Here is a 24976-nt window from a genome sequence, read left to right as displayed (position 1 = left end):
CATTCCTGGACCAGCGTCTCCCCATAAAATCCAAGCCGAGGTACAACAGCAGCCTGGGGATATCCCTGAGCTCTTTAGCACAAGATTAGGTAGGATTAAATAATTAAATTATTTAATAATTTAAATAACTTTCAAAAAATTATTTGAGACCAGAGTTTCTAGCCCTGAGTTGCTCAGGACCATCCTGAAGCTCTTCCCACAAGGTTTTTCCATGGTCTGTCACAGTTCCCAGCTCAGGGAGGTTCTGGGGGAGGGGAATGGACTTTACTTACTGCTGGCCCAGTAAAAGGAGCGTGGTCACAATTCTCCTGCCAGGACTGGTTGAGGCTCTGGACAAACTCTTGGAAGAAGGCATGAGACTGGTTGAAAATGGAGAATCCCAGGATGTTGACTCGGTCGTCCAGCAGGCTGTCCAGGCGCTGGAGGGAAAACTCCTACAGCAGCCCGAAACAGAAAATGGGATTAGAGGGGGAAAAGGCACTGAAAGCTTCAAACCCACTCAGTGCCCGTGAAGGGAACGGAGCTGTGAGATCCTGGATGTGAAACCCATGCAGCTGTTGGAAGGGAGAGCCTGGGATTTAACCAGGATTTGACTCAGGGTGCTGCTCACCTCAGGCTTTTAATGAAGATATCACCCAAGTCCAGTACTTTATTCGCCAAATTCAAAAAAAAAAAAAAAAAACCAAAACCCTCCAAAGAGGGCATCACTCACCTGCTGAGCAAAGCTGTTCCATCACCACACCCAATTTGGTGACACCAAGTTTCAACTGTTAAATTAAATCAGTTCTTTCCCACGGGAGGAGGAACCAAATTCTACCTAACCCTAAAAATCCCCAGCCCTGCACTGCTCCTTTCTGCTGCCAGGTCCCAGGAGGAGATGCCACCCTAATCCCCTGGGGAGGGTTGGAGAGTGCCTTGACTGTGAATTTTGGAGTTGGGAGCCTCCTCTTGCATTTCTGCAAGTGCTAAGAAGTATAAAAACAACTACATTAAAAAAAAAAAATTAAAGCAAAAACTTAGGGCTCGGTTTTGCTCCTCACATCCACGGAAGCAGCTACAGAACAGAGCCTGGGGCAAAGTCCAGCCCTCCTTGTCCTATTAGCGGGGAATAATGGCACTTTCCTCATTAATTTCTCTTCTGCTAATTGCTGAAGTGGAGTGAGAAGGTGGGAGTGACACTTTCAGCAACTGCTGGATGCCCATCACGGATCCAGCTGTCCCCGGGCCCCCTGGGGGACGAGATTCCTGCAAGTCGAGCCATTTTTTATCTTTGCTGGGCACGCAGGAGCAATTCCTGTAAATCTCCCAAACATGGGACTTACAAGACTATTCCAGCCCGGCCAAGACCCACGGGGATGCCATCAAAGCCAGGACGAAGCACATTTTGGACACGTTAACGTTTGGGTAATGTGAAATTGCCTGTGAACTATTGATTCATTTGAATGATATTATCCCCCTGCCTTGCTGACAGGTGATCCGTTCACCCACGGCATCCTGTCAGCCCCAGCAAGCAGGGCAGATGGCTAATGAGGAGCAGCAGGAGGGATGGCAAACCCCTGGAAAATCCTCTCCCCCCGCAGCCAGAGCCCCGAGGCAAATCGTGCAGGGCACCAGGCGAGCAGCTGCCCCGCTGCCCTCTTGGCTTCGGGATATCCAGGAGGAAAATGAGATGTTTTGTCACAAAATCCAAGGTTTCATCTTGTGCCAGCCCGCCCCAGCCTCGGGGCAGCTGAAATTAGTGTGTTTATTTATTTACTGTCCCCTGGAAACACTTCCAAGCTTTTGAAGGTTTTGTTATGCTCTGATCTTTAAATAAGCAATTACTAGGCGAGGGGATGAAGTGGTCTCAGTTCACGTGGGGAAACTGAGGCAGGGGTGAGATTCACCCCAGCCAGGCACAGCCGCAGGGCTGAACTCAGAGGTCCTGCCTGCCCTGAGTGGCTGAGTGCCACGGTCAGAACCAGCCCCCTGAAGGGATCTTTTCCCACTTTCGCTGGGTAAATTCCCTGCCCTGAGGCAGCTGCCAGGACTCTCTGCCTGCAAACGACCACAGCCTGACCCCGACAGGCTCCCCCAGAGCCAATAATTTGCTCTGGTTCAAACGTTACCAGCAGCTTTGCCCTGCTCCCATCCCCACTGGCTGCTTTGTGCAAGCTTTGGTCTTTTCCCACAGCCAACCCTCTCCATATCCATCTTTTTCCAGGCAAGCCTCCAGCTGCAGAAAACCCCATTTCTGTGGCTGACACGTCCATAAAGCATCACCTCTGTGACACACAGGGGTGGCATGGCCCGGACCCGACCCCTTCCACCCTGCTCCCTGTCCCTTCCCTCTGCTCCAGCTCCAGTCTTTGGCCATTAAATGCCTTTCCATCAGAGGAGCGCGGAGCAGGCAGCAGAGCCGGGTCAGGAGGAAATGAGCCGTGAGCTGCCTATGCGATGAGATGGAGATAAACCACCCGAGGGGGACACACTTCATTTGCAGTGGGATAAGAGAGATTTGGTCAGGTCAGGCTTTGCTGCAGAGGGCAAAGGGGTGAGAGCATCCCGATACTCCCGGAGCTGCCAGCTCAGCTTCTGTCCCTATTTGTTGTTTTTTTTTTTTTCCTCTTTTTACACTCATTCACCATGCCTGACATTTCCAAACCCACGTTTTGCAAACAAAACCTCGTTTGCTATTCCAGACCTGCACCTCTCAGCTGATTTCCCACCCGTCCTGCCCTCCTCCCATGCTGCAAGAGGCAAACACAGGCAGGACAAGGGGTGGAAAACCCCTGGCCTCAGGGATATTTTCAGGTGGAGAGCCAAGGATTTCTCTCTGAGACACTGTAAAGTTGATTCCTACACAAATCACTTTCCCAGCTGCCTTTTTCTCCTCCTGGAGTTACTCTCCCTCATCCTCAGTGCTGGCTGGAGCTTCTGCAGGATAGAAGATTCCCACTGCAGTAAGAGCAAAGAGCCATTAGGAAAACAACTCTGACATCCTGTTCTAGAGGAGACTCCAAGCCTCCCCCACCTGTGCAAACACAGCTTTATAACCACATGCTTTCAGAAAATGCCATCAAAATGATGGGTGCAAACAGCAGCTCCCTCATTTCCTCCCATTCCACTGTTTTTTTTATCCCTCTCCCTACATTGGAGGAATTGCAATAATTGCCCAAAACTTGACTCTCAATCTCAGTCCAACATGAGGCACAGAGAAGACCACCAGGAATCACGCAAAGGTGAATTTCAGGGACACAAATCCTGCCTGCCTGAATTCCTCCCCCTCTTTCCACTCTGTTTTTTAAAACACCCACCACATGTCAATATTCTGTTTCAAGAGAGCTCGGTAAAAAATTAGACCCGGAGGATGTGCAGCCAAAATTAATGAACTTTTTTACCAAAAGAAAAATCCCCAGGCCTTGCTCTGCTCACAGCAAATTCGGCAGCAGGCACCAGCAGGCAATTACAGTGTAGATTTTCTGACTGCTACTACAGGGCTGCAACCACGAAATGTGTGCTGTTAAATAACAACACTTAGCAATTCCGTGGCATTCTATATTTTCCCGAGTGCTAGGCACGCAATTAGCTAATTGAATTCCACGGGGTTCCCTGGGAGACGGCGCTGGAGGAGTTATTAGAGGATGAAGTCACTCCCTGGCTCTCTGCAGCACTCCACCTGCACTCTTCACTTCCCAGCAGCACAAAAACCCCGTGGAATGACCCCAGCATTGAGGGCACTGGGAGGACCTGGCTAATAAAAGCCACAGAGGCGAGCTCTGCGATCCTAAAGCCGCGGGATGGGATTTTCCAGCGTGGCTGGGTGTGAGTTATCAGATCTGCGGGATACACCCCTCGTTCTTTAGGGGCATGAAGCCACCAGGAACAAGTGGTGCTCACTGCAAGTCTGGCTTTGCAGGTCTGGATGGAGGATCAGCTGATCCCAACCGGGGTTCTGCACCCACAAGTCTTCTCCCACCTCAGCTGGCTCCGGGGCTCCTGCAGCACCTGTGAGTTTGGGAGGGAATTGTCCCTCCTGCCCTGCCCGAGTCACTCTGGGACAGCCCAGCAGTGGCAGCAGCTCCTCACACAGTGTGGGAAATCCCAGCTGCCTTGCCCCGGGGCAAATCCTGCCCTGGAGTTGTTATGCCCGGAATACAGAGGAGGAAACTGAGGTGCAGAGTGAAAAACAGCAAGAGATTTATACCTGGCAGCACCTTCTTAGAAATACAGGGGCATGGAAGGGTCTGGGTTGGAAGGGACATTAAGCAGCATCTCATTCCACCCTGATACCTTCCCAGGCTGCTCCCAGCCCTGTCCAGCCTGGCTTGGGCACTGCCAGGGATCCAGGAGCAGTCTCAGCTTCTCTGGGCACCCTGTGCCAGGGCTTCACCATCCTCACAGGGAAGAATTTCTTCCCAATATCCCATCCAAATCTACCTTCCTTCACCTTTGAACCATTTCCCCCTTCCCTATCACCCCATGCCTTGTAAAAATCCCTCTCCAGCCCTCTTGTAGGTCACACTCAAGCACTGGAAGGTGCTCTAAGTCTCTCCAAAGACTCTCTTCTCCAGGCTGAGCAGCCCAAAAGAGATGTGGATTAAAAACCTGCCTTACTACACAAAACATCAAAGCCAGCATTCATCTGTCAGCATCTCACTAATGAGGCTCATCCCAAACCTGCAGCTAAGCAATCAACTGCTAGGCTAAAGGAAATCCCAGGAATTATGGCCAGTCCTTCCCTCACCACTGGCTCCACTGCTTCCCAAGAAGAGTGGCTGGAGATTTCAGCATGGAGATTTCAGATTCCAGCCCAGCAGGAAATTGTCCATGTCACAGCAGCCTGCCTGGCAAAAAAAAAAAAAATGTATTTTCAAGTGTGGAGCTGCCTTCCCTTCCCTGCCATGCTGGGATGTCCCTCCTGAGAGTGGCTCCTGGTAATTTTTCCCCCTGCAGCAGCCACTGTGCTGCTGAGCACTGCAGCAGCTCCTGAGCTCCTTCCAGCATCGATTTTGCTGGTGATCCTGCTCTGCAGCCCGTGTGTGCGTGCAGGACCTCAATCCTTATCTCATTTTTAATAACCCAGAGTGCCTGGGCAGCGGGGAGGCAGCAAGCAGTGCCTGCAGGCTGGGGACAAGCCTAAAGAGGGGCTCTTCCACTGCCAGGGACACCCAGACCTTCCCACAGCCTGACCTCACCCCAAGGCTCTGGAAGGAACAGGGTTTGCTCAATTCAGGCTGCACCAACAGCAAGATGCCCTCTCCATCCCTCCTCTCTCTCTTGCACACACACAGTTTTATCCTCCCCTCCTAATCACTGCAAGGACTTCATTGGATTTTTGGATCTGCTGATTAACAGCCTCCAAAATTCCCTCCAACACTGTGCTCAGCAGGAGAAACTCACTGCTGTAAACTCAGCAGAGGCTGCACTGACCTCGCTCCCCTCCAGCCCCGCTGGCAGCACCAAAAGCTGATTTACACCTGATTTACACCTGATTTACACCAGGCCCAGGACACTCTGTGCTGTTCCTGCTCTTTTTCCATGTGGGATGGGAAAGGAGAACACTGGGCCAAGGCTTCCATTTCTCTATTAAACCCTCGCTCTGGCAAAACCTCCTTGTTCAGAGTGTTTGGTGCTCAGAAAAGCTCTCCGAACCCAGAGTGCAATGTCCACCCTCAGATTTCTTGGCAGCTTTTGTGCAAGAGCCAAACCTGCAGTGCCAGCTCAGCACAGCTCTGGTGACATCACCTCTGTGTGTCATTATTCACCATTCCAGGGTTAATAAAGTATCCCAGAGCAGGTTTTTTTGGGCAAACAGAACTCCAGGTCATGGAAGGCAGAACTAAAACACTTCACCCAAAAGGAGCTTGACCCTGCAATGGTCATTTCCTCACCCCCTGGCCCCAGTGACCAATTTTTCCCCAAAAATCACCAAACCTCCTCAGTCAGAGGTGGAGGAAATTCCTGCCTCCTCCTCTCTGGATCCTGCTGCCCTCAGAGCCGAGCTGCCAAGCCTGTAAATCATTCCAAAGCTCTGCTCAGAACACATTTATTTGTTTACTCGAGTGGACAATATTTTGTTAAGTGCTTTCTATGGTTTTCCTGAAAGGCTCCATTTATTTATAAACGATCGACGGAGTCAATAAGTTTCTAATGGGCCACATGTAAAAATCAATTTCTCTAGGAGGGAAAAAAAGTGGAAATAAGTCATCACAGCAACAATTTGAGTAGGTAAGTGGATGGGGTAGATCTACTCAAGGCAATGCTAGCTGGCCATTCAAGTAGGGAAAGAGAAACTGTGACCTCAGGGGCAATTTCGGGGAATATATTTATATCTGTAATTGGATTTCTCTTCCAAAAAAAGCATTGATGTGCCTTACAGGTCTTGAACCTCCTCATGCAAGGCCAGCTGTTAAATTTTGGAGGCTGGTCTTCAAACACTTTTAGGAAAATACACTGCCCAAACTTCGACTTCTCTGCAGGGAGCCTGAGATTGGGAGAGAGACAAATCCACAAGAGGTCAAGCGCTAAATGCTGGGATCTGAAAAAAGACAGCTCTTGAAAAAAAAAAAAGAGTGAGAAGTAGGGAAAGAGAGAGATTTGCCCTCACCTCAGAGGGGCTGGGGCGCATCAGAGAGAATGATTTACCCAAAAATTGGGAATCAAGCACAGGGGTCTGGTCAGAAAGTAACAGGACTGAGGCAGCAAAAGGCAGGGAGGCACGGCCACTGCTCTGTCTAAGCCCTCCTTCCCTCATGCTAAGTAGAACGAGGAGAAATTGCTTTGGCAGCCCTGCAAAAACCTGATTTGTTTGCCCTGCTACCACATGCCACTGAAAATATGATCCATAAATCCCGGCAAGGATCGGGGCTCTCCAGAACACTCCGCATCAGCTGCTGGGAATCAGGAGGGCTGGCTGGGCTGGGAGGGGAAATCTCTCACAGGGTAAGAGAGACTCTGCCTGCCTCACCTGGGCAAGGCACAGCGAGGTGCCCCTGGCAGCTCAAAGGCCAAGCACCACGGCCCGTGCTGGAGCTCACGGCAAAAAAGAAGATTATTTCACCACAAAAAGGTAATTTGCCCTGGTCAAAGCCTAATCTGTAGTTCTCTGTCCCTCTGCTTGGTTTGACATCATCCCTTCCTCCCGAGGGATGTCACCCTGCTGACAAGCTACAGCACAAACGTGTGACACTCCCTGGGGGATTTGGACACCAATTTCCCCTCCAGTTCCTGTTCCAGGTTGACAATTCAGCTCAAAAACCTCATCCTGTATGAACCTTTTTATAAATCACCAAACAAAGGAGAGAAAGCAGGAAACGAAGCAAAAAAAAAAAACCAAAAAAAAAACCCAACCTGAACTGATTTATCTGGTCTGTGGGAGTTGAACACGGCAGCTGTTTTATCAGCAGCAACACCTGCACACAATTTTGTCAGGGAACAAAACTGCACCCAGTGAATTGCCCTGCCTGACTTGAGGCACTTGAGGCACTGGGAAACCTCCTTTACACCTTCCCCCTTGGAGCAATAGTTTTAATTGTTTCAATTATTCCCATCTAATTGTCAAATATTTTGAAATTTAAACCCAGCCTGAGGTCCGGATGTTATTAAAAAAAAACAAAAAAAAACCAAAAAAAAAAAAAAAAAAAAAAAAAAAAAAAAAAAAATCAAAAACCCAACAAACCAAACAGAGAGGGAAAAAAAAAAAAGACAAAACCCAATAGCTACAGAGAATTAACAAGCTAAAAGAATTAATTGTAGCGTGGGGTTTTGGAGGCATCCAACACCCCTCCTACTCTGTGCTGCTGATTTCAGGGATTTCCAGTGCTGGAAGGAACATTTTCTTCAATGCACAGCAGTCTGCTTTCAATGGTCTATTTGTGCATTATTATTATTATTATTATTATTATTATTATTATTATTATTATTATTATTATTATTATTATTATTCTGCACATCACTGTCCCCTCACATGGCCGTGAGCTCTGTGGAGACCCAGCCAGCCCTGCCAGGGAGAAGGGAAGGGATGATGAACAGCTCTGAGATCATCCCAGCATCTCTGCAGGGAATTTCATCCCTCCCAAAAGTCCCAGAGCAAGGGAATCATCACCACGTGGAGATACCAGGGACAAAATGGGGTTGGATGGGGATTTTTTTGCCAGGGGATGGAGGGCAGGAGGGCTGCCAGGAGTGCCCAAAACTAGGATGTGGGGAAGAAAAATGCACCAGACCTGAGAGTTCCATTAGGACTCCTGGAAAATTTGCCAGGCTGCTGCTGCTGCTGACAAAAACAGGTCCCTGGAGCTGGCTGAAGGAGGCTGATAATGAATTTGCACGCAGGAAAGGAGCCTGTGGATATTTTTACACCGGGCTGCTCGCCTCGGCTCCCATGGAAATGTGTTGGAGGCTGAGGGTTCCTCCTCATCTGCTCCACTGATCTACTGGGAGAGCTCTGGTGCCACTCCCTGCAGCCTCCAGGCTGGCACAGAGGGGCCATCACCCCCCAAAATTCCCCTCCTGTGTCCCAGCACACAGAGAATTCCCTCCTCTCACACTCACAGAGAGCAGAGCTGCGCCACACCACGAGCTGTCAGCTGGGATGTGCTTATTAAATAAAATTAATGCTAAAAGACAGAAACAGAACTCCCCTCTAGAGCTGCAGGGCAGGTGTTTAATTCAGCATTTTATCCTATTTTCTCCTCTTTTTTTCTTTTTTTGCCTGAGATATTTTTCCATCTCCAAGCGGCTCAGTGCTCTACAGACTCTCTATTCCCTTTCCTGATGGGTTCTCTCTCCATTTAAGCCATCTTTTTGCTTGCTCCCCTTGACAGTAGTTCACTATGATTTTATCTTTTCTATTAGGCAGTGATTGCAGAACCTCAGAGGGTTCATTAGGAGCTTGATAATCCCTCCAGATTTATGAGCCTAAATTGCTCACTCCCATCTCCAATCCCCATTTAAATATTACTAATTTCCTTAAACATCTCTTCCATCTGCCCAGGTTTTGTCTGATGTCACCTTCCCATAATGATCCCTGCCAAAAATCCCGTTAGCTCTGCTAAGGCCTGGGCTTGTGAATAAAGTGGTAAAATAACCTGGATAAACAGATTAATACCCTGAGAGAGTGAACGGCAGCAAAACTCATTTCTTTCTCACCTGCCATAGCTGCATTCCACGAGATGAATGGGTTTGAAAGGCAAATTTCACCCCCAGCAAATGCTTAATCACACCCGAGCTCAGGACTGGGTGGGGGCGGAGGTGGGAGCTTCATTTTTAGAGTAGCATCCGTGAGATGCTGCTCAGACAACAGAAACAACTCTAAAAAGAAGACATTTTTTTGCAGATTCTGCTGGTGATGCGCAGGTGGAAATCCCTCAGTGTGTGCCCAGCCCTGCTCTGTGGGACTGGGAATGGGTTGGGGAGGGCAAGTGGGACAGGAACAGCTGTTGGGAGCACTGGAAATACCCGCTGGGAGTGGGAATGGCTGGGATTGGCACTGTGGGCACATCTGTAGGGATGGCACCGTCCCTCAGCAGCTCTGCCAGCACGGTGACACCGTGACTTGGGGCACAAAGCACAACCCCCAGGCTCCCTCCCTGCCCGACCCCTGCAGGAACGTCCCTTGTTCATCCCACGGGGATGAACAGCATCAGTGAAGTTTGTCTTGCTGGACTGACCTGTGGATTGGACACTGAGCAGGAGCCTCGTGGCCTTTTCTGTTCCTTGCATTTCTCCCTGTGACACCTCCCTCCCTGCCACCACAGGCCCCAGCCAGGGAATTATTCCCAGCCAGGAAATAATTAGCACTGACTCCATGATTGCAGAAGGCTGAGCAATTGCTTTATAATATCATCTTATATTATATTATTCTATACTTATTAAGAAACTCAGTAGCCCTTCCAGCCAGCCCAGTCCAGCTTTGGCCTAATTGGTCAATCCATCCCAACACCATCCAGTGTCCAATTAAGAAATCACCCTTTGGTAAACAACTCCCCATGACACATTCCACACGTGCACCACAGCAGGTGCAGCAAGTGGAGAGAAGAATTGTTTCTCATTCTTTTCTCTGAGCTTCTCACAGCCTTCCCTGGGAAAATGCCTGGGGAAGTTGTTTCTCTCTGTGGCCAGAGAGCTGCTGCCACACCTGCCCTTATCCCTTCTCCACTCTGTGCCCAGCTGCTCCCAACCCCTCCAATTCCCTCCTTCCCCTGCTCCTCTCCTCTCCAGCTCCCTGCCCACACGTTTGGCTCCGGCCCTTCCCGTCTGTCTCCCACCCAAACACAAAGTGTGATTCAGCTCTCAGCTTCCCTGCCAGAAATATTAATAGAAATTAGAGAATAGGAGAATCACTTGGGCCGGGAGGCAGCTCCACTTCACCCCCCAGGTTTCCATCAGCCCCACAGCAGCACTGACAGCCGGGTTCCCGCTCTCCTGGTGCCACCCCCGTGGAGGAGAAGTTCCTCTGATGTTTATTTTGGATTTCCCCCCCTGCTGCCTCAGCCCATCACTCCTTGTTCAGCACAGCACTGAGGGGTTTAACCACACCATGATCCCATTAATGATATTTGTGGCCATAAAGCCAAACCCTCCCCTGCTCTCGGCATTTATGGGATCATCCTCCCTTTGTCTCAGGGCACAGGGCTGTGATGCCTTCCAGGTGCTCATCCCTGACTTTTCCAACACAGGGAATGGCCTTGAGGGGGAGACAACACCAGCATAACCCCCACAAACCAGGAAAATCAGGAAAATCAGGAAACCCAGGGCAATCAGGATCCACCATCTCATGGAGCTTCCCAAAGCCCTGCACATCTCATTGCACCAGCTCCCGTCACAATGTCCACAATTCCTGCTTCTGGATGCTGCACCAATCGTTTTCCACCTCCCCAAGACCTTCCCAGCTTTGCAGGAACGATGCCTGAAGATCTTTTCGCTTTTTATATATTTTCATATATTTGTAGCCTCGTAGCTTTTAAATACGTAGCTGTAGAGTTTCTAGTGGTTTTCCTGCCCTTTCTCACATTTTAGAACAATAAGCCAACCCTTCCTAACACCTTCTTGCAATTCTGGTTAGTCTGATTTTAACAACAAGAATTTCTAACGAGGACATCTTCTTTTGCACCAGAATTTAAGAGATGTAACGAGACACAGAGCAATTCCAAGGGGCAGACCCAAGGGTTGGTTGCTGGGGCAACTGGTCTCTTGTTGGATGTACCTGTTAGATGAACTAATTAATTAACCTGATAAAAACTGTAGAAATCCAATACCATGTGTGCACAGAAAGCTTTCGTTGCAGAACTGCTTGTGGAAATATTATTTTTGATATTGTTTGGAAAGATTTTGCCTTTTGACTCTAGGCAGCAGGTGAGACCCCTGCCTCCCTCCCTCCCTCCCCAACACACGTGGCTCTGCCCAAGGATCAGGGTCAGGGGGATCAGCTCCCATTAAAATGACTCCACACTCAGGCAGGAAAAGCTGGGAAAAACTCCTTACCAGATTAGTGAAGATATAGGTGTAATAGGCAGATGCCATCCCCAGTTCAGCTGCCTGTGAAGGAGAGGAAAAAAGAGATTAAACCAGAGCCTGACAATCTCCAATCTCCACTCCAGCAAGGCAGAGCCAGGGCCACATTTTGCTTTTTCAGGCTTTATCTCTCCCTGCAGGAAGGGAGGGTGAGACACAGCAGCACGGTTGGAGCTGGGAAATTAAAGTCTGGGGAAGCAATTTTTCAGCAGGACTGAGCCTGGCTGAGGTCTCCTGACCACTCCAGCCCTGACAAAGCACCTGCACAGAGGGAAATGACCCAGCTCCAGACCCCTGGGATCATCCCTGCCCTCTCCATGGCATTCCGAGATGGAATTCAGGGATTCCTGCATCCATCCAAGGACAAACTCTAAGGAAGATGCCTGTGGAAAGCAGAAGCTTTTGAACTCCCAGCAGAAAAGCTTTTGGACCCCTGACAGACCCCAGTGGTCCACAGAGACACTGGAAAGGTGAGGTGGGTCCTGCAGCCCCAGTCCTGAGAGCTCCAGAACCCCTTGGCATGAGGAATCCCATTATGGTTTTAGAGGAAAATAAGGATTTCTACTTATTTTGTGTGTGGATGCTGCTTTGCTCCTGTTTTGGGGCATAACGAGGGAAAAGAGCAGCTGAGAGCTCCAGGCTTGTCCATTCCACCACAAACACCACGATGGAGAGAGAAAGGCAGGAAAAGCTCTTGGAAATTACAGGAAAAGGACAATCAAGCCACTGGTGGTTTTCCAGTTTTATCAGTCAGATTTGGGCTCAAATCCTACAAATTAATGAGCATGGATGAGACCCAGTAACTCAGCCTGCTCTCCAGAATTGAGACAGGGCTGGGCTGGCCACAGAAATGGAAGAAAACAGGGCAAAACTGTCCAGGGATGCAGAGAGAAGGACACAGAATTTTCCACGGGGATGATTTGTTCCAGAGATCACAGAGCAGATAACTGAAGGCCTTTCCCAAAATTCTCACTACACAAGGAGCTGGTTGTGGGAACAGATGCTCAGGAAAGTGGGGCATTAATCTGCAGATGCTCCTGGAAGCCTCTGTTCCACTGCCAAGCACAGCTGCTCTCAAATCAAGCTTCCAGAGCCTGGCAAAGAGGTTTTCCCAGCAGTGCAGACCACACAGAGGAATGGGAGGCGAGGAGGGAAGGACCAAAGGCAGCACCCCCTGGTCTGAGTTCCTTTTTGTCCTTCCCAGAAGCTGCGAGAACAGCAAGTGAGGGAAGGAAAGAGAGAAAGAGCAGCTTGGATTGCACCTCTCCCTTTTCCTGCCTGCCTTTTAGCTGTTCCTGTGCAAGCCTGAGGCCACCACCACTGCTGGTGGCTCAGGCCTGGCTGTGCCCAGCCCCTTGGCTGCACATTGTCACCCTGTCCCCTGCCCAGGTGGCACAACAGACACAGCAAAGTTTGCTCCAAGGAGTCCCCTGAACCCAGAGGAGGCCGCCTCATTTTCCACCCCCTGCACAGCAAAACTTCCCATTTCCCTTGCTCATCCCTTCCTGAGGACAGTGACAATGCCAGCTCTCCCCGTGACCCACTTTGAGGTCAGGGTGTTTGGTTTCAAGGACAGAAATCAGGGTGAGCAGCAAAGCAGTGCCCCTCCCATCCATTCACCCCGCCCTGGCAGCTGGGAGCTGGGAATCTGGGAATCATCCACGTGTCTCCAGCCCATCTGTGGAGGGTGAGGCATGAGAAACTGTGAATTCCTCTCACTGTGCAGGGCTGCTCTCCTGGGACAGACCCAGCAAACCCACAGAGCGATTTCCTGCTCTGGGATAGGATGTGGGTTCACCTGATGCTCAGCACCACCGTCCCTGGCTCCCAATAAAACACTTTCCAGCCCCACACGGTGCAAGAAGTTGTCAAATCAGGAGCTCTTTATTTATTACCCTCCATTCCTACAGTCCTCTGGCTGGAAGAATTGGGTTTTATTGGGAAATGCTGGCAATTTCTGACACTTCTCAGGGGTGGCAGAAGGAGGCTGGAGCTGGGCAGGGAGATGTGGGTGCCTGGAAAAGTCACTGTAGCAACAGAAGAGGGGGACAGCCCCCAGCAGCCAGGCAGCAATAGGGGAAAAGGGGGAAAAACACACACACAAAAAAAACCCCTGAGTAGACAATCCCCAAAAATCCCCCAAACTTTCTCTTTAGAAATAAAAACTGCATGTAGTGGAATAAAAATCTTTTGGGAGAGAGAGGAATGATAAAAACATCCCTGCTGGATGCCATCGGGGGTAAATCTGACACAGGCAAGGCCTTTGGATGACACACAAAACAGCCAGGACAGCGTGGAATGCTGCAGCAGCCAGGGGGATCCCAGTGCTTGGATCCTGCCTCCCTTCAGGAATGTGCTTCTTGTTCCCTCCAGGATGTGGGAAACTCTGCTCCATCTGGAGCCACTGCTCAGTTTTGAAGCAGGCTATCAAAACATGTGCTAGAAACTGCAGCCAGAGACCATTTAAAAATAAACAGGATTCAAATAAAATCTCGGTTAATAAGAAAATAAAAAGAAAAAGAAGGAAAAAGTTAGACACGTAACGGGAGAGGAAAAAGGAGGCACAGGAGTCATTTCAGAGAGCTGAGCAGTCCTTCACAGCTCTTGGATGGCAACACCACTTGTGGAGAGCAAACACATCCCCTCGGAGCAATTCAACCACCACTTGCACAGATCCAGCCCTGGAAATTCCATCAATGGCAATTCCCCACTGGGCAGAGCCCATTCCCAGCACTGCTGTGGAATTTTCACATTTCAATTGAAGCCTCAGGTTTGAGCTTTTCTGTTTTTCATATTCTGAGCTACTTCAGTGTGTGGGTCTGGGGTTCATATTATGGGATGGTGAGCTCTGTGCACAGAGCAGGGAGACAAAACAATTCCTGCTCCAGCTGGGCACCAAGGACAAATGATCCAAACCTCAGGCCCAGGAGCACAAACAGCGTGGGCTGGAGAGAGAAAAACAAGCAGGATGGGAGTGCAGGGGCTAAAGCTGGAATGGGACAATGAACTGCAAGGTGCAAATGGAGCAGAGCTGATCCCAGTGAGAGCCCCCGGGAGCGCTCGTGCATTTTGGGACCATTTTGGTTCCTCTTGGGTTCATTTTGGGACCATTTTGGTTCATCTTGGGTGCAGCCCTGGCTGGGCTCTGGTGCTGCCCAAGGTGGATCCATGGAGGAGATCCTTTGAATAAATCCCTGCTTTATTCTGTAGCTCTGCCCAGCTCTGCTCTAGCTCAGCCTTCTCAAGGCACCACAACATCCCACAACAGCTGGCTGGGGGGAGCAGCAGCGTCCCAAGGGCCAGGGGAGGGACCCTCACCTTCTGCAGGATGGTGTGGGACATGGAGGCGTTGGCATGGACGATGATGGTGGCTGTCTTGTCATCTCGGATCTCCTTCAGGAGCGGGGTGGGATCCCGGCTGTCATCCAGCATCCGCACCGACAGCGTGTCCTTGGAGATGAGGAACTGCCGCAGCAGCTTCTCCAGGTTTAAAAGGCCTTTGGAGGAGAGAGAGAAAAAGAACAGATCCATCTGAATTTGAGGCTTGGCTCTCCCATGGAACATGGTGATCCATGGCAGGATGCATTCCTGAAGTTCTGGGTGTGTGCACTGCAAAGGAAAGGATTTGGGGCTCAGTGCTTGGTCCAGCAGGGAATGAAAAATGATGGAGTTATTATTTTTCCAGTTATTCCAGCTGTTCCCCAGAGAAAGGGAGAGGAAAGGAAAGGATTTGGGGCTCAATTCTGGGTCCAGCAGGGAATGAGGAATGATGGAGCTATTCCAGCTGTTCCCCAGAAAACAAAAGTGAAAAGGATTTAGGACTCATTGCTTGGTCCAGCAGGGAAGGAGAAGTGATGGAGCTACTCCAGCTCTTCTCCAGGAAAATAAAGTGTCCCCAGACTCAGCTTGGGAAGAGATAAGACCTTCAGTACAAGGTCCAGACAAGGTCTCCCTTATCTCCCTGCATGTGGAATTGTTCTGGTTACTGGAGGATTATTCCTCCCCCTCAGCCTTTGCATTTCCAGCTCCCAGATTAGGTGCCCAGGAAGGTGCAGTTTTTTTAGAGATCTTGGAGCACTCTGATGGGTAGCTGCTCTCTCCCAAGAGGATGAGCAGCTCTGCCGAGAGTTGGAGGTCACTGCAAAAATACAACTTTAAAAAATTGTGACAAAAATAAGCATGGGCACGTCAAGGGCTCCTTCCAACACAGCTGCCTTGAAGCCTAATAAGATGTCAAAACTCCTGCTGCAGATTTTGTTAGTCAAGAAAGCAGCTTTGATAGAGCCTCTCTTGTCACCAGCTGCTGAGTTTCATCAAGAAATAACCTCCTGCCAGGTTTGATTGACCAGAGGAAGCAGCAGATGGATTCGTCAGCAAGACACAGACAGCGTAGCCACACATCCCATCCCCACAAGACAACCCCAAAAGAGGGGGGAGACCTGGGAGGGAGAAACAGAACTATCAGCAGGATCACAGCCCAGCTGGCAGAGAGGCAATTTAACCCTCAAGAGTTTTACTCTTAACCTGACTTATTTTTGACTGCACCAATCCACTCATTCCCCAGCAGGTCGGGAGGCAGGGAAGGGTCACAGCAGGATGGGATCAGTGCTGGAGCTCTGCTCTCAAGGACTCCCAGCACTTCACCAGGTAAGAAAGCAGTGCAGGCAAAGGGACACATCCAAGATGAGGAGCCTCCCGTTCACAGGGAGAGGTTTAAAGCACTCTGAGTTTGCTCTGAGCTCCTGGCAATGCCCTTGCCTCTCCCCTTTTCTCTGGGCACAGGCAGGAACACAGCAAGGGGTTACAAAAACAGCTGTGCCAGGACTTTTCTGGGTCACATCAGCTTCTTTTTCCTCACCAGGCAGAGAATTCACTCTGCTCACAGCACACAGAGATCTCACCTGAACACTTCTTTTGTCTTCTAACCCAGGTGAACAGTAAATTTTACCTAAGCCCTCCATTTGACCCTTGAGGATGTGAAAAGGTTTATTTTCACCTCGTTCCACATCTGCAGGGGACCAGACTCAAATTACAGCCCTGACACCACCAAGTTTACTTGCAGCTCATCCTAGCTAACTCTGCTGCTCTCAAACCCAGGAAAATTTTTCTAAAGCTCATCAGGCACAGAGAGGAAGAATGGAACCAGAAGGAGAAAAAAAAAAAAAAAAAAAAAAAAGAATCATTTGATCTCCACCTTCAGCTCGAGGAAATTATCATTTCCAGCACGTTAGATCCTACCTGTAGCCTCATCCAGCCTCCTGCTTGCAGCTGCTCTTGCTGAGTGCAGGGAAGTCTCTATTGTGCAGAGATTCCCCTTTGTTTGATGCTGAGAGGATGTGAGACTCTTGCTGCTGCTGCTGCTGCCAGACTGGCACTTCAGAGGGATGTGAACCCCAGCAAAGGCTTGCAGACTCCTCCTGGCACCTTTGAAGTGCCAAAGTGAGGACAGAGAGGCTGCACCAGGCACCTGCTGCTTGAACACCCCCATGGGGAGCTCTGAGAGAGGTTCAGGCTGGCCTGTGGCAAGTCCTGACCTTCATTATTTGATTTTTCCTTATGCAAACATCTGGAGCTGCCCCACTCCTGAGCTCTCAGCAGCAGGGCTGCTCCTGGGAGGGAGGAAAGGCAGGAGCTGGAGCTCTCCTGGAGTGCCACATCCCTGTTTAGTGCTCCTGCTGATGGAGGAGCTGCTCCTGGGAGGGAGGAAAGGCAGGAGCTGGAGCTCTCCTGGAGTGCCACATCCCTGTTTAGTGCTCCTGCTGATGGAGGAGCTGATGGTTGCAGTCCTGGACATGGATGGTTGGGAAGAGAACATTCCCATCATCCAGCCTCACTTTTAATCCCAACAACGTTGCTTCAAACATCTCCCTGGGTGTTTGAATTAAAAAAAAAAAAAAAATAAAAAATAAAAAAGGACCAAGGATGTGCACAAGGCCTTGGAGCTCTGTGCCCTGGTCACCCTTCCCAAGTGTTGGGTGTTATTCCCTCCCCTCTAACAATCAGAGAAGCTCCTAAAAAGCCCATTCACTCCTCCATTTGCCTTTTTGAGTTAAGATTTCTGTGGAATCACACAAAACCTTCCAGAGCAGTTCCCAAACCAGCTAATTCTTGAACATCCCAGAGAAACTGAGTCAGATAATCTTATTCTATCCACCAAGCCGAGTCACACAGATCTCATTCTGTTCTTGGCATTGCATTTTACATTCCCCAGGGCATTACACTTAGGCTGGCCCAAGTTCTTTGGCTTTAAGGGTCATTTTCTGCTCCTGCCAGGGGAAATCACAGCCAGTCCCCAGAGGGAGGATGTGACAGGATGAGTGTGGCAGGGTAGGGCCCAGGGGTCCCATCACACAGCCTCGCACTTAAACCAAAGCAGCTCCAGCTTGCCCCTCCTGGGATCTAAATAATAACATCCCTCAGAACAGCATTTCCTCACTGATGAGCAGGAAGCTCTTATGCTCCCCTCAGCTGCCTCAAGGGAACCTTCCAAAAGCCTGACATGCCTCCAGTTAGTTGTTTAAGGACTGTGCTTAGGAGCAGTGCGTGTCCTAAGGGAAAATCAGGGTTTGTGCTCCTACATGAAGCTCAATTAATGTCTATGCTCTGTTACAGTCAGGGAATGCTGGGCTTCAAGCCTGCCTCAGATCAGAGCTGAAGGCTCCTGTCCCACTGCTTCCCTGGGTCTGGGAAGGACTCAGCACATCTTAAATATTGAGTTATCCAGCAGCTGCACCAGAGCTGGGTAAATTGGATTGCTTCAGGTAAGAGGGTTTGATCCAGCTGAATAAAAATCATATTAATCATATTAATCCCGGTGGGAGACACCCTGCCCAGGAGCAGGGCAGGGCTGCAGAGCCCTGAGCCTCCTGCACGGCAGCTGAGAAAACCTAATTATCTTTGCTTCCCTTCTTGCTTAAGGTTAAGGTTAGACAATGAAAAATTCCAGCTCTGGGAGTGATGTGGGAGACCATTTGCATGATTTTAATTGCATCATTTTGAGCCAGGGCCTTTCCTGGGGTGGATGTGAGCACTGCTCACTGAAGGTGATTTACTGACCTACCTCAGCCTGCTGCCCTCAGGGCACAGCAAGCACAAAGGAGAGGCAAAGACACTCCTGCTCCTTGAGCCCCTGTGCTGGAACCCTCCTGAGCAGCTGCTGCTGGGGACTTTGCCCAGGGCTGACTGGGAATGGTGCTGCCTTTCCTTCCTTGGATATTAGGGAAAAAAATTTCACCGAAAGAATAATAAAGCACTGGAATTGTCTTCCCAGGGAGGTGTTGAATCACCATCTCTGGATGTGTTAAAAAAAAGACTGGACGTGGCACTTGGTGCTACAGTCTAGCTGAGGTGTCAGGGCACGGGTTGGACTTGATGATCTTAGAGGTCTCTTCCAACCTCATTATTCTGTGATTTCTGTGATTCAGCTGGTCCCACCAGAGAGCTGTGTTGCCCTGATTTTTAAAAGTGTTAAGTTTTCTTTTATAGTTCTTTTGAAAGTGTTAAAGTTCTCATAAAACTTCTTTAGCCTTCTGATAATGTTTACATATTTGGGAGTCAGAGCTCCCACACAATTTCATGCATAAATAGAATAGTTTACATATTTCTCTGTGGGTGGAGAGAAATGATGGATTGATCTTTGGACCAGTGGAGGGGTGGCAATTCCATCCTCCAAACCACGGTCACCTTTGGATTTCTAGAAATACCAGATGTTTGAATAGAACTGGGTCTTTTTCTCCTTTGAACTTACCAAGCTCCTGTGCACTCATTTCGTGTCCAGTAGTGACAGAGCAGCACTCCCAAAGCCGGCCCTGCTCCCATGGGCCTTCCCAAAGCCCCTCTCCCACGCTGTCTCTGGCAAACTCCAGAGCTGATGTGGCCACCCCAAATCTACTGCTCGGTGACCTCAGAGAGCACAGGACACACTCAGCTCCAGGCATGCAGAGAGGGATGCAGAGCCTGCTCCTGCCACAGCAGGAGCTCTGCAGGGACGGAGATGGCCCTGGCGAGGTGGAGATGGCCCTGGCGAGGTGGAGATGGCCCTGGCAAGGTGGAGATGGCCCTGGAGAGGTGGAGATGGCCCTGGCGAGGTGGATACAGCCCTGCTGAGGAGGAGATGGCCCTGGAGAGGTGGAGATGGTTCTGCTGAAGAGGAGATGGCCCTGCTGAGGGTGGAGATGGCCCTGGCGAGGTGAAGATGGCCCTGCTGAGGGTGGAGATGGCCCTGGCGAGGTGGAGATGGCCCTGCTCAGGTGGAGATGGCCCTGCTCAGTTGGAGATGGCCCTGGAGAGGTGGAGATGGCCCTGCTGAGGAGGAGATGGCCCTGCTGAGGTGGATATGGCTCTGCTGAGGTGGATATGGTTCTGCTGAGGAGGAGATGGCCCTGCTGAGGTGGATATGGTACTTGGTGAGGTGGAGATGGCCCTGGCGAGGTGGAAGGTCCATTGTCCAGATGCACAATCACCAGAAAACGCACAGCTGCAGAGCCCAGGAGGGCGTGCACTGTGCTATTACTCAAATCCTGCTTTTAGGCCACAAACTGCACATGCCTTTGGGCAAGCCATATTTCAAAGTGCTTTACTTGCTTAAAAATAATCTCCAGAAACAGGCCTACACCTTTTTTTTTTTTTTTTTTTTTTTTCTTATTCAAAGCCCCATCTGTGGAAGCAAAATGCTCTTCAGATGGTCAGACAGAAGGCAGGATAATCTCTACCCATCCCCTTTCCTCCTCTGAAAAACTGCTCCATGGGGCACCAGGGTGGAGAAGCTGGAGTGGAAAAGGCTGCTCTGACCAGAGACATGAGGACCTGGGACATTCTCCAGCAAGCACCAAACAAAAAGGAGATGAAGCAGAGGGGCCTGGCCAGGACTTACATTCAGCTTTGGCACAGATGAGGCAGGCAGTGGTGCAGTTAAAGAAATTCAGGATTCCTGCCACGGCCACGCTGATGTCGGTGTTGCTGGGGTGGAGGTTGAGGGTGGTGAACCTCTGGAGCTGCAGCTTCAGGAACTCCTCCGGAGCCACTTTGAAGTGAGGAACCTGAGCGTGGGGAGGAGGAAAGAAAATATAATTAAAGAGGAAGTAGAAATAAAAACAAGTAAATCTGCGATAAAGGACCTGTGGTGTGAAACACACAGCAGGCAGAAAGTGGAATATCCCAATAAAACTGCAGAAGCAGCACTGGAGTCAAGAGGGGAGGGTGGGACTCGTGCAGCAGCAGAGGAAAATAATTATCACAGCAACGAAAAGCCACGGGAAGGAGCGGAGCAGGAAAAGTCTTGCTGAGCCACTCTGAGAAAGGCATCGGGGACTGTGATTACAGCGCAGGAAACCTTCCGTGTGAGTTCAACCTAATTAGCTGGGCCACTAATTGTAGCTGGGCCCAGCCTTCGTTTGGGAAGGACGCTGTGCAGGACACAGGGATCATCCAGGGCTGTGAATCTGGCCCTGCCTGCTGGATGGAGGTGCCACCAGGTCATTAATTAGCAGAGATGAAGGCAAGAACAAGATGACCCCGCGCTGGCGAGGCTGGGCAGAGGAGGAACAGCTGCAGCAGCCAGAAGCTTTGGGCATTTCTGACCAACAGGAGGCTAGACGGGGCTGGAACCAGCAGTGCTGGGCTTGTCATTGATGCAGGAGCAGCAGCTGGAGCTGGATGCTGCTCCACGGGGAATTTCGGGAGCTGGGAAGCCGCAGGGCTCGCTCTGAGGTAGCTCTGCTGCACATCCTGCAGACCACGGATGGAACAGACACACAGACCGAGCCCAGACACTGCGGGCTCAGCCAGACAAAGAGAGGCAATCTTGTTTTCCTTCTGCCGCGTGAATTATTTTGGAAGAAGCAGAAGTCGGAGAAAGGGAAACATCTGCCACAGCTTTGTTAGCAGCGTGTCAAGTCCTCTCTCCCTCCATTATTGGTCCTCCCGAAGCCATCAGCCCCTGCCTCCCACCTCTCTCCTCCTGGGAGAGCCTATTAGCAGCTCGTGAAGGCTGCTTTATTGGCAGCAGGAGCTGTTGGTTAGCAGAGGGGAACTTAAGGAGCAATAAGCTGCTATCTGCCTTGATTCCAGCCCGCAGCCAGGAGGGAAAGGTGGGTTCCTGCAAGCAGAGCAGACAGGGCAGCTCCTGGCAGCATCCTGATCCCCGCTGGGAGTGATCCAGCCCCAGCCGGGGACTCGGACAGAGGTGCAGACACGGGAGAAGGAATCCAGCAGCACAGCCCTGGTCACCCCTGCCTTCACCCCAGGAACCCTCCTCTCCTGTCCAAGAGCTCTGCCCTGTCGGAAGAAAAGGAGCCTCTGACTCAGGGAAGAAATGCTGATGTCTGGCTCCAGATCAGAAGCCTGAAGGACAGCTTTATTAAAACTATACTATATTCCATTAATATACTATTTAAAGAGATACTATTTTATTCTATATATTTATTTCTTACTTACCTATCTAACTAATTTACAAACTCGTGACTCTGCTGAGAGCCCGAGGCACAGCTGGATCCCACTGGTCACTGACCCCAAACAACCTTCACCAGAATCCAGCCCAGCAATCCCTGCAGGTGAACAATCTCCACACCACATTCCACATGGGGAAAACCAAGGAGCAGAGATAAAGATTGTTTTCTCCTCTCCTCTCTGTGCAATCCTGAGAGACAGAATTATGTCTGTCTGTCCAGAGAAGGTGAATGTCACACTGCCCCAGTGCAATTCTCTTTTCTGGACAGGGGGAAAGGAATTCTTTGGGCATGAGAGGAGTAACACAGAACAGGTTCATCCCCCTGAGCATCCCCCAGTCACTCCAGCTGGTGCTCGGTGGTTGCCTGGGGACACTGCTCTCTGTCCCTGAGGGGTGGCTGCAGGCACAGGGGGCTCTGGCTGGGCTCTGTGTCCCAGCTGATGCTCCTGGGATGTAAATCCCACAGAGTTCCTGCAGGTTTACATCATGTGGAGGGCAGCCAAGAGAACCAAACACCTCAGGAGGGCACCAGCACTCACCTCTCCTTTCTGAAGAAAAAAATAAATCAGCAGCCTCAGATCAGAGACTCAGAATGAATCTGAATTTCAGAGGAAAAACACTTGCAGAGTTGCCTTTCCTGGGATGGAGCACATGTCCAGGACATTTAGCAAGAGAAAATGCTACAAAACACCCCCAGGAGACCCCTCCTGCTGCATCAGGGCTGGAAGATCCCTTCCATCTCTTCCACACCCCAGGAAGAAGGACCAGCACTCACTTGTGAATGCAAATTATTTACAGTGCTCAGTCCCAGCCTCCTCTCCTCGATGGCTGGGCTCCAGAGAAAGCCACTAAATGGCTGAGAGATGTCATCTGCCTTTAAAGGGATGAACTGTGAGAAGAGAACTCAATTTCTTCTCCGGAGTGCAGAGCCAGATCCGTGCAGCACGGTTCGAGGCTTATAAAATATTAAACCCAGCACAGAGTCTGGACACAGATTAAAAAAAAGGGGTTGAACTGGATGGAACAGCAGTAAACATAAAGCTCCCCGAGAATGTGCACAAAGCCACAGCAGGAGCTTTGGGTTTGCATCCACCAGGGCAAGCTTTGGGCTTTGCAGCCCTCAGTCAGCGGGGACGTGGCTGGGTTGGTGATGAATGTGAGGGGAGATGGAGCAAAAGGGGGTGCAGAGAGGAAAAGGGAGGCAGAAAGAGGGAGCAGAGGGGAAAAGGAGACATTTCAAAGGTCTGTGCATTAGGAGGAGGGGTGATCAACCACGCTGTCCACTCAAGGAGCTTCACTTACCTCTTTCTCCCCGCAGATGTTGCTGATAATCGAGCTGGAGGCTGGGCTGGAGGAAGGTCCCAGAACTCCCACCACACCTTTGGGGAGAATCTGGCACACTGTGGGCAGCAGAGAGAGGGAACAGAGATCAGGATTCATCCCAAATTCCAGCAGGCAGTCGTGCTCACAGTGCCTGCTGCACCTCAGTAAGGACACGGCCTCATCTCCTTCACACAACACCCTCCCTGCCATTTCTATCCCCAAAATCCCTTTATTCCCCCTGAAGCATTGTCACCCTGCCTGTGGCACTCTCCATCTTCCCCCAGCCTTTTAAAACTCCACCGAAACTCTCCCCAAAACCCCAGAATCTTCATCTCTGACCCCTTTCTGTCCCCAGGAGAGAAACATGAACTAAACTTTATGGAAGATGCTACACATAGCAGTGACCTGGCTTCAAAGCATCAAACAGACTTGTAGGAATTTCTCCCCTCATCTTTGCAGAGTTCAGTGGTAAAAACAAGGATTTCATTTGTTTTGTGTTGTTTTCTTCCTGGCAGTAGTTAAACCTTCTGGCTCCCTGCCACCAAGGTTAGCAGAACCATAAAAAACACTTGACAAACTGAAGAAGTTAAATCTCTCCCCAGGTTAAACTGCAACCCTTTTTTGGTCCTTTTATTCACAGCACAAATCCAGCTGAATTTCACTGCCAGGAGCAGCCCAGCTGGTGTCACCTCCCTGCTGCCATCCCCTGCATCGCTCAGAACCTTTCCTGCAGAGCAGGAAAATCCTCCTGAACAGGAGCTGAGAGCCCCTCATGCCTCAGTCCCTGAGCTCCTGAGCTCCTCCTCAGCATCCTCACACACTCAGCTTTTTCCCCAGACAAAGCCACATTTGCTCAACTGGAATCTTTCTGAAGAAACTGGATACTGAAGGGGAGGAAGGAGGAACCAAAAGGGAGAAAAGAGGCACCAAAACTTTTATGAGTTCTGGCCAGGGCAAGCTCACAACATTTTCTGTGTGTGAAAACCAAACCACTGCATCCCAAAGCTGAGATTTCAGCTCTCATCACTGTCCAACCTGCCTCTTGCACCTCAGAGCAGCTCTTGTGAGGGTTGTGAAGAGTTATTTGAGCTGGAAAAAGTCAAATCTGAACACAGTTCTTTTTGGTAGTAAAGTGAATTCATCATCAAAACTGCTGAGCTACAGATCAGAGCAGGGGTTTTAGTGACTTCGAGTCTTTAAATCAAGGCTGGAAGTGGAATAAAAACTCACTGTGCTTGGGGTGGTTTTAGAACAGCAAGTTTGGGGTTGAGTGTGGGGTTTGGGAAGTGAACACCTGCAGTTTCAAGTTTTCCCAGAGAAGCTGTGGCTGCCCCTGGGTCCCTGGAAGTGCCCAAGGCTTGGATCACCCTGGAAGTTGGCCCTGCCCATGGCAGGAGGTGGAACAAGATGATCTTTAAGGTTCCTGCCAATCCAAACCATTCTGTGATCTCTGGCCTTAGACTGCTCCACAGCCTCACGACTGGAATATGAGGCCCAAATCTCATTTAATTTGTCACTTTGGGGAATTGGTTTTGCTTCTCTTTTGAAGGAAAAACTCCTTATCCTCTCCAGTCCCTGCTGATTGCTCCAACTTCTTACAGAAAGTGCTCATGAAATGCAAACATCTCCTCTTGGGTTTTCCTTCCTTCTCAGCTCCCTCACCCTCCAACAACTCAATCTCCTATGGAATGAGGGATCTTTTTCTGCAGC

At 50.2% G+C, this 24976-nt stretch overlaps 1 protein-coding gene across 2 annotated transcripts in view; it reads right to left on the bottom strand.

Moving 5' to 3' along the window:
- GRIK4 (glutamate ionotropic receptor kainate type subunit 4) overlaps nucleotides 1-24976 on the bottom strand; it is a 125681-nt gene that overhangs the window by 40558 nt on the left and 60147 nt on the right. For both annotated transcript variants that reach the window (XM_053997017.1, XM_053997018.1), the window contains exons 3-7: nucleotides 23246-23343; nucleotides 20369-20534; nucleotides 14815-14993; nucleotides 11467-11520; nucleotides 273-434 (exon numbers count right to left, since the gene is read on the bottom strand). In XM_053997017.1, coding sequence (XP_053852992.1) covers nucleotides 273-434; nucleotides 11467-11520; nucleotides 14815-14993; nucleotides 20369-20534; nucleotides 23246-23343 — 659 coding nt within the window. The remainder of the gene's footprint in view (nucleotides 1-272; nucleotides 435-11466; nucleotides 11521-14814; nucleotides 14994-20368; nucleotides 20535-23245; nucleotides 23344-24976) is intronic.

Source organism: Vidua macroura, chromosome 22 (assembly GCF_024509145.1).
Source record: "Vidua macroura isolate BioBank_ID:100142 chromosome 22, ASM2450914v1, whole genome shotgun sequence".
Taxonomy (NCBI): Eukaryota; Metazoa; Chordata; class Aves; order Passeriformes; family Viduidae; genus Vidua; species Vidua macroura.
The sequence above is the reverse complement of the archived record's forward strand: the minus strand, read 5'-3'. Positions and strand labels throughout refer to the sequence as shown.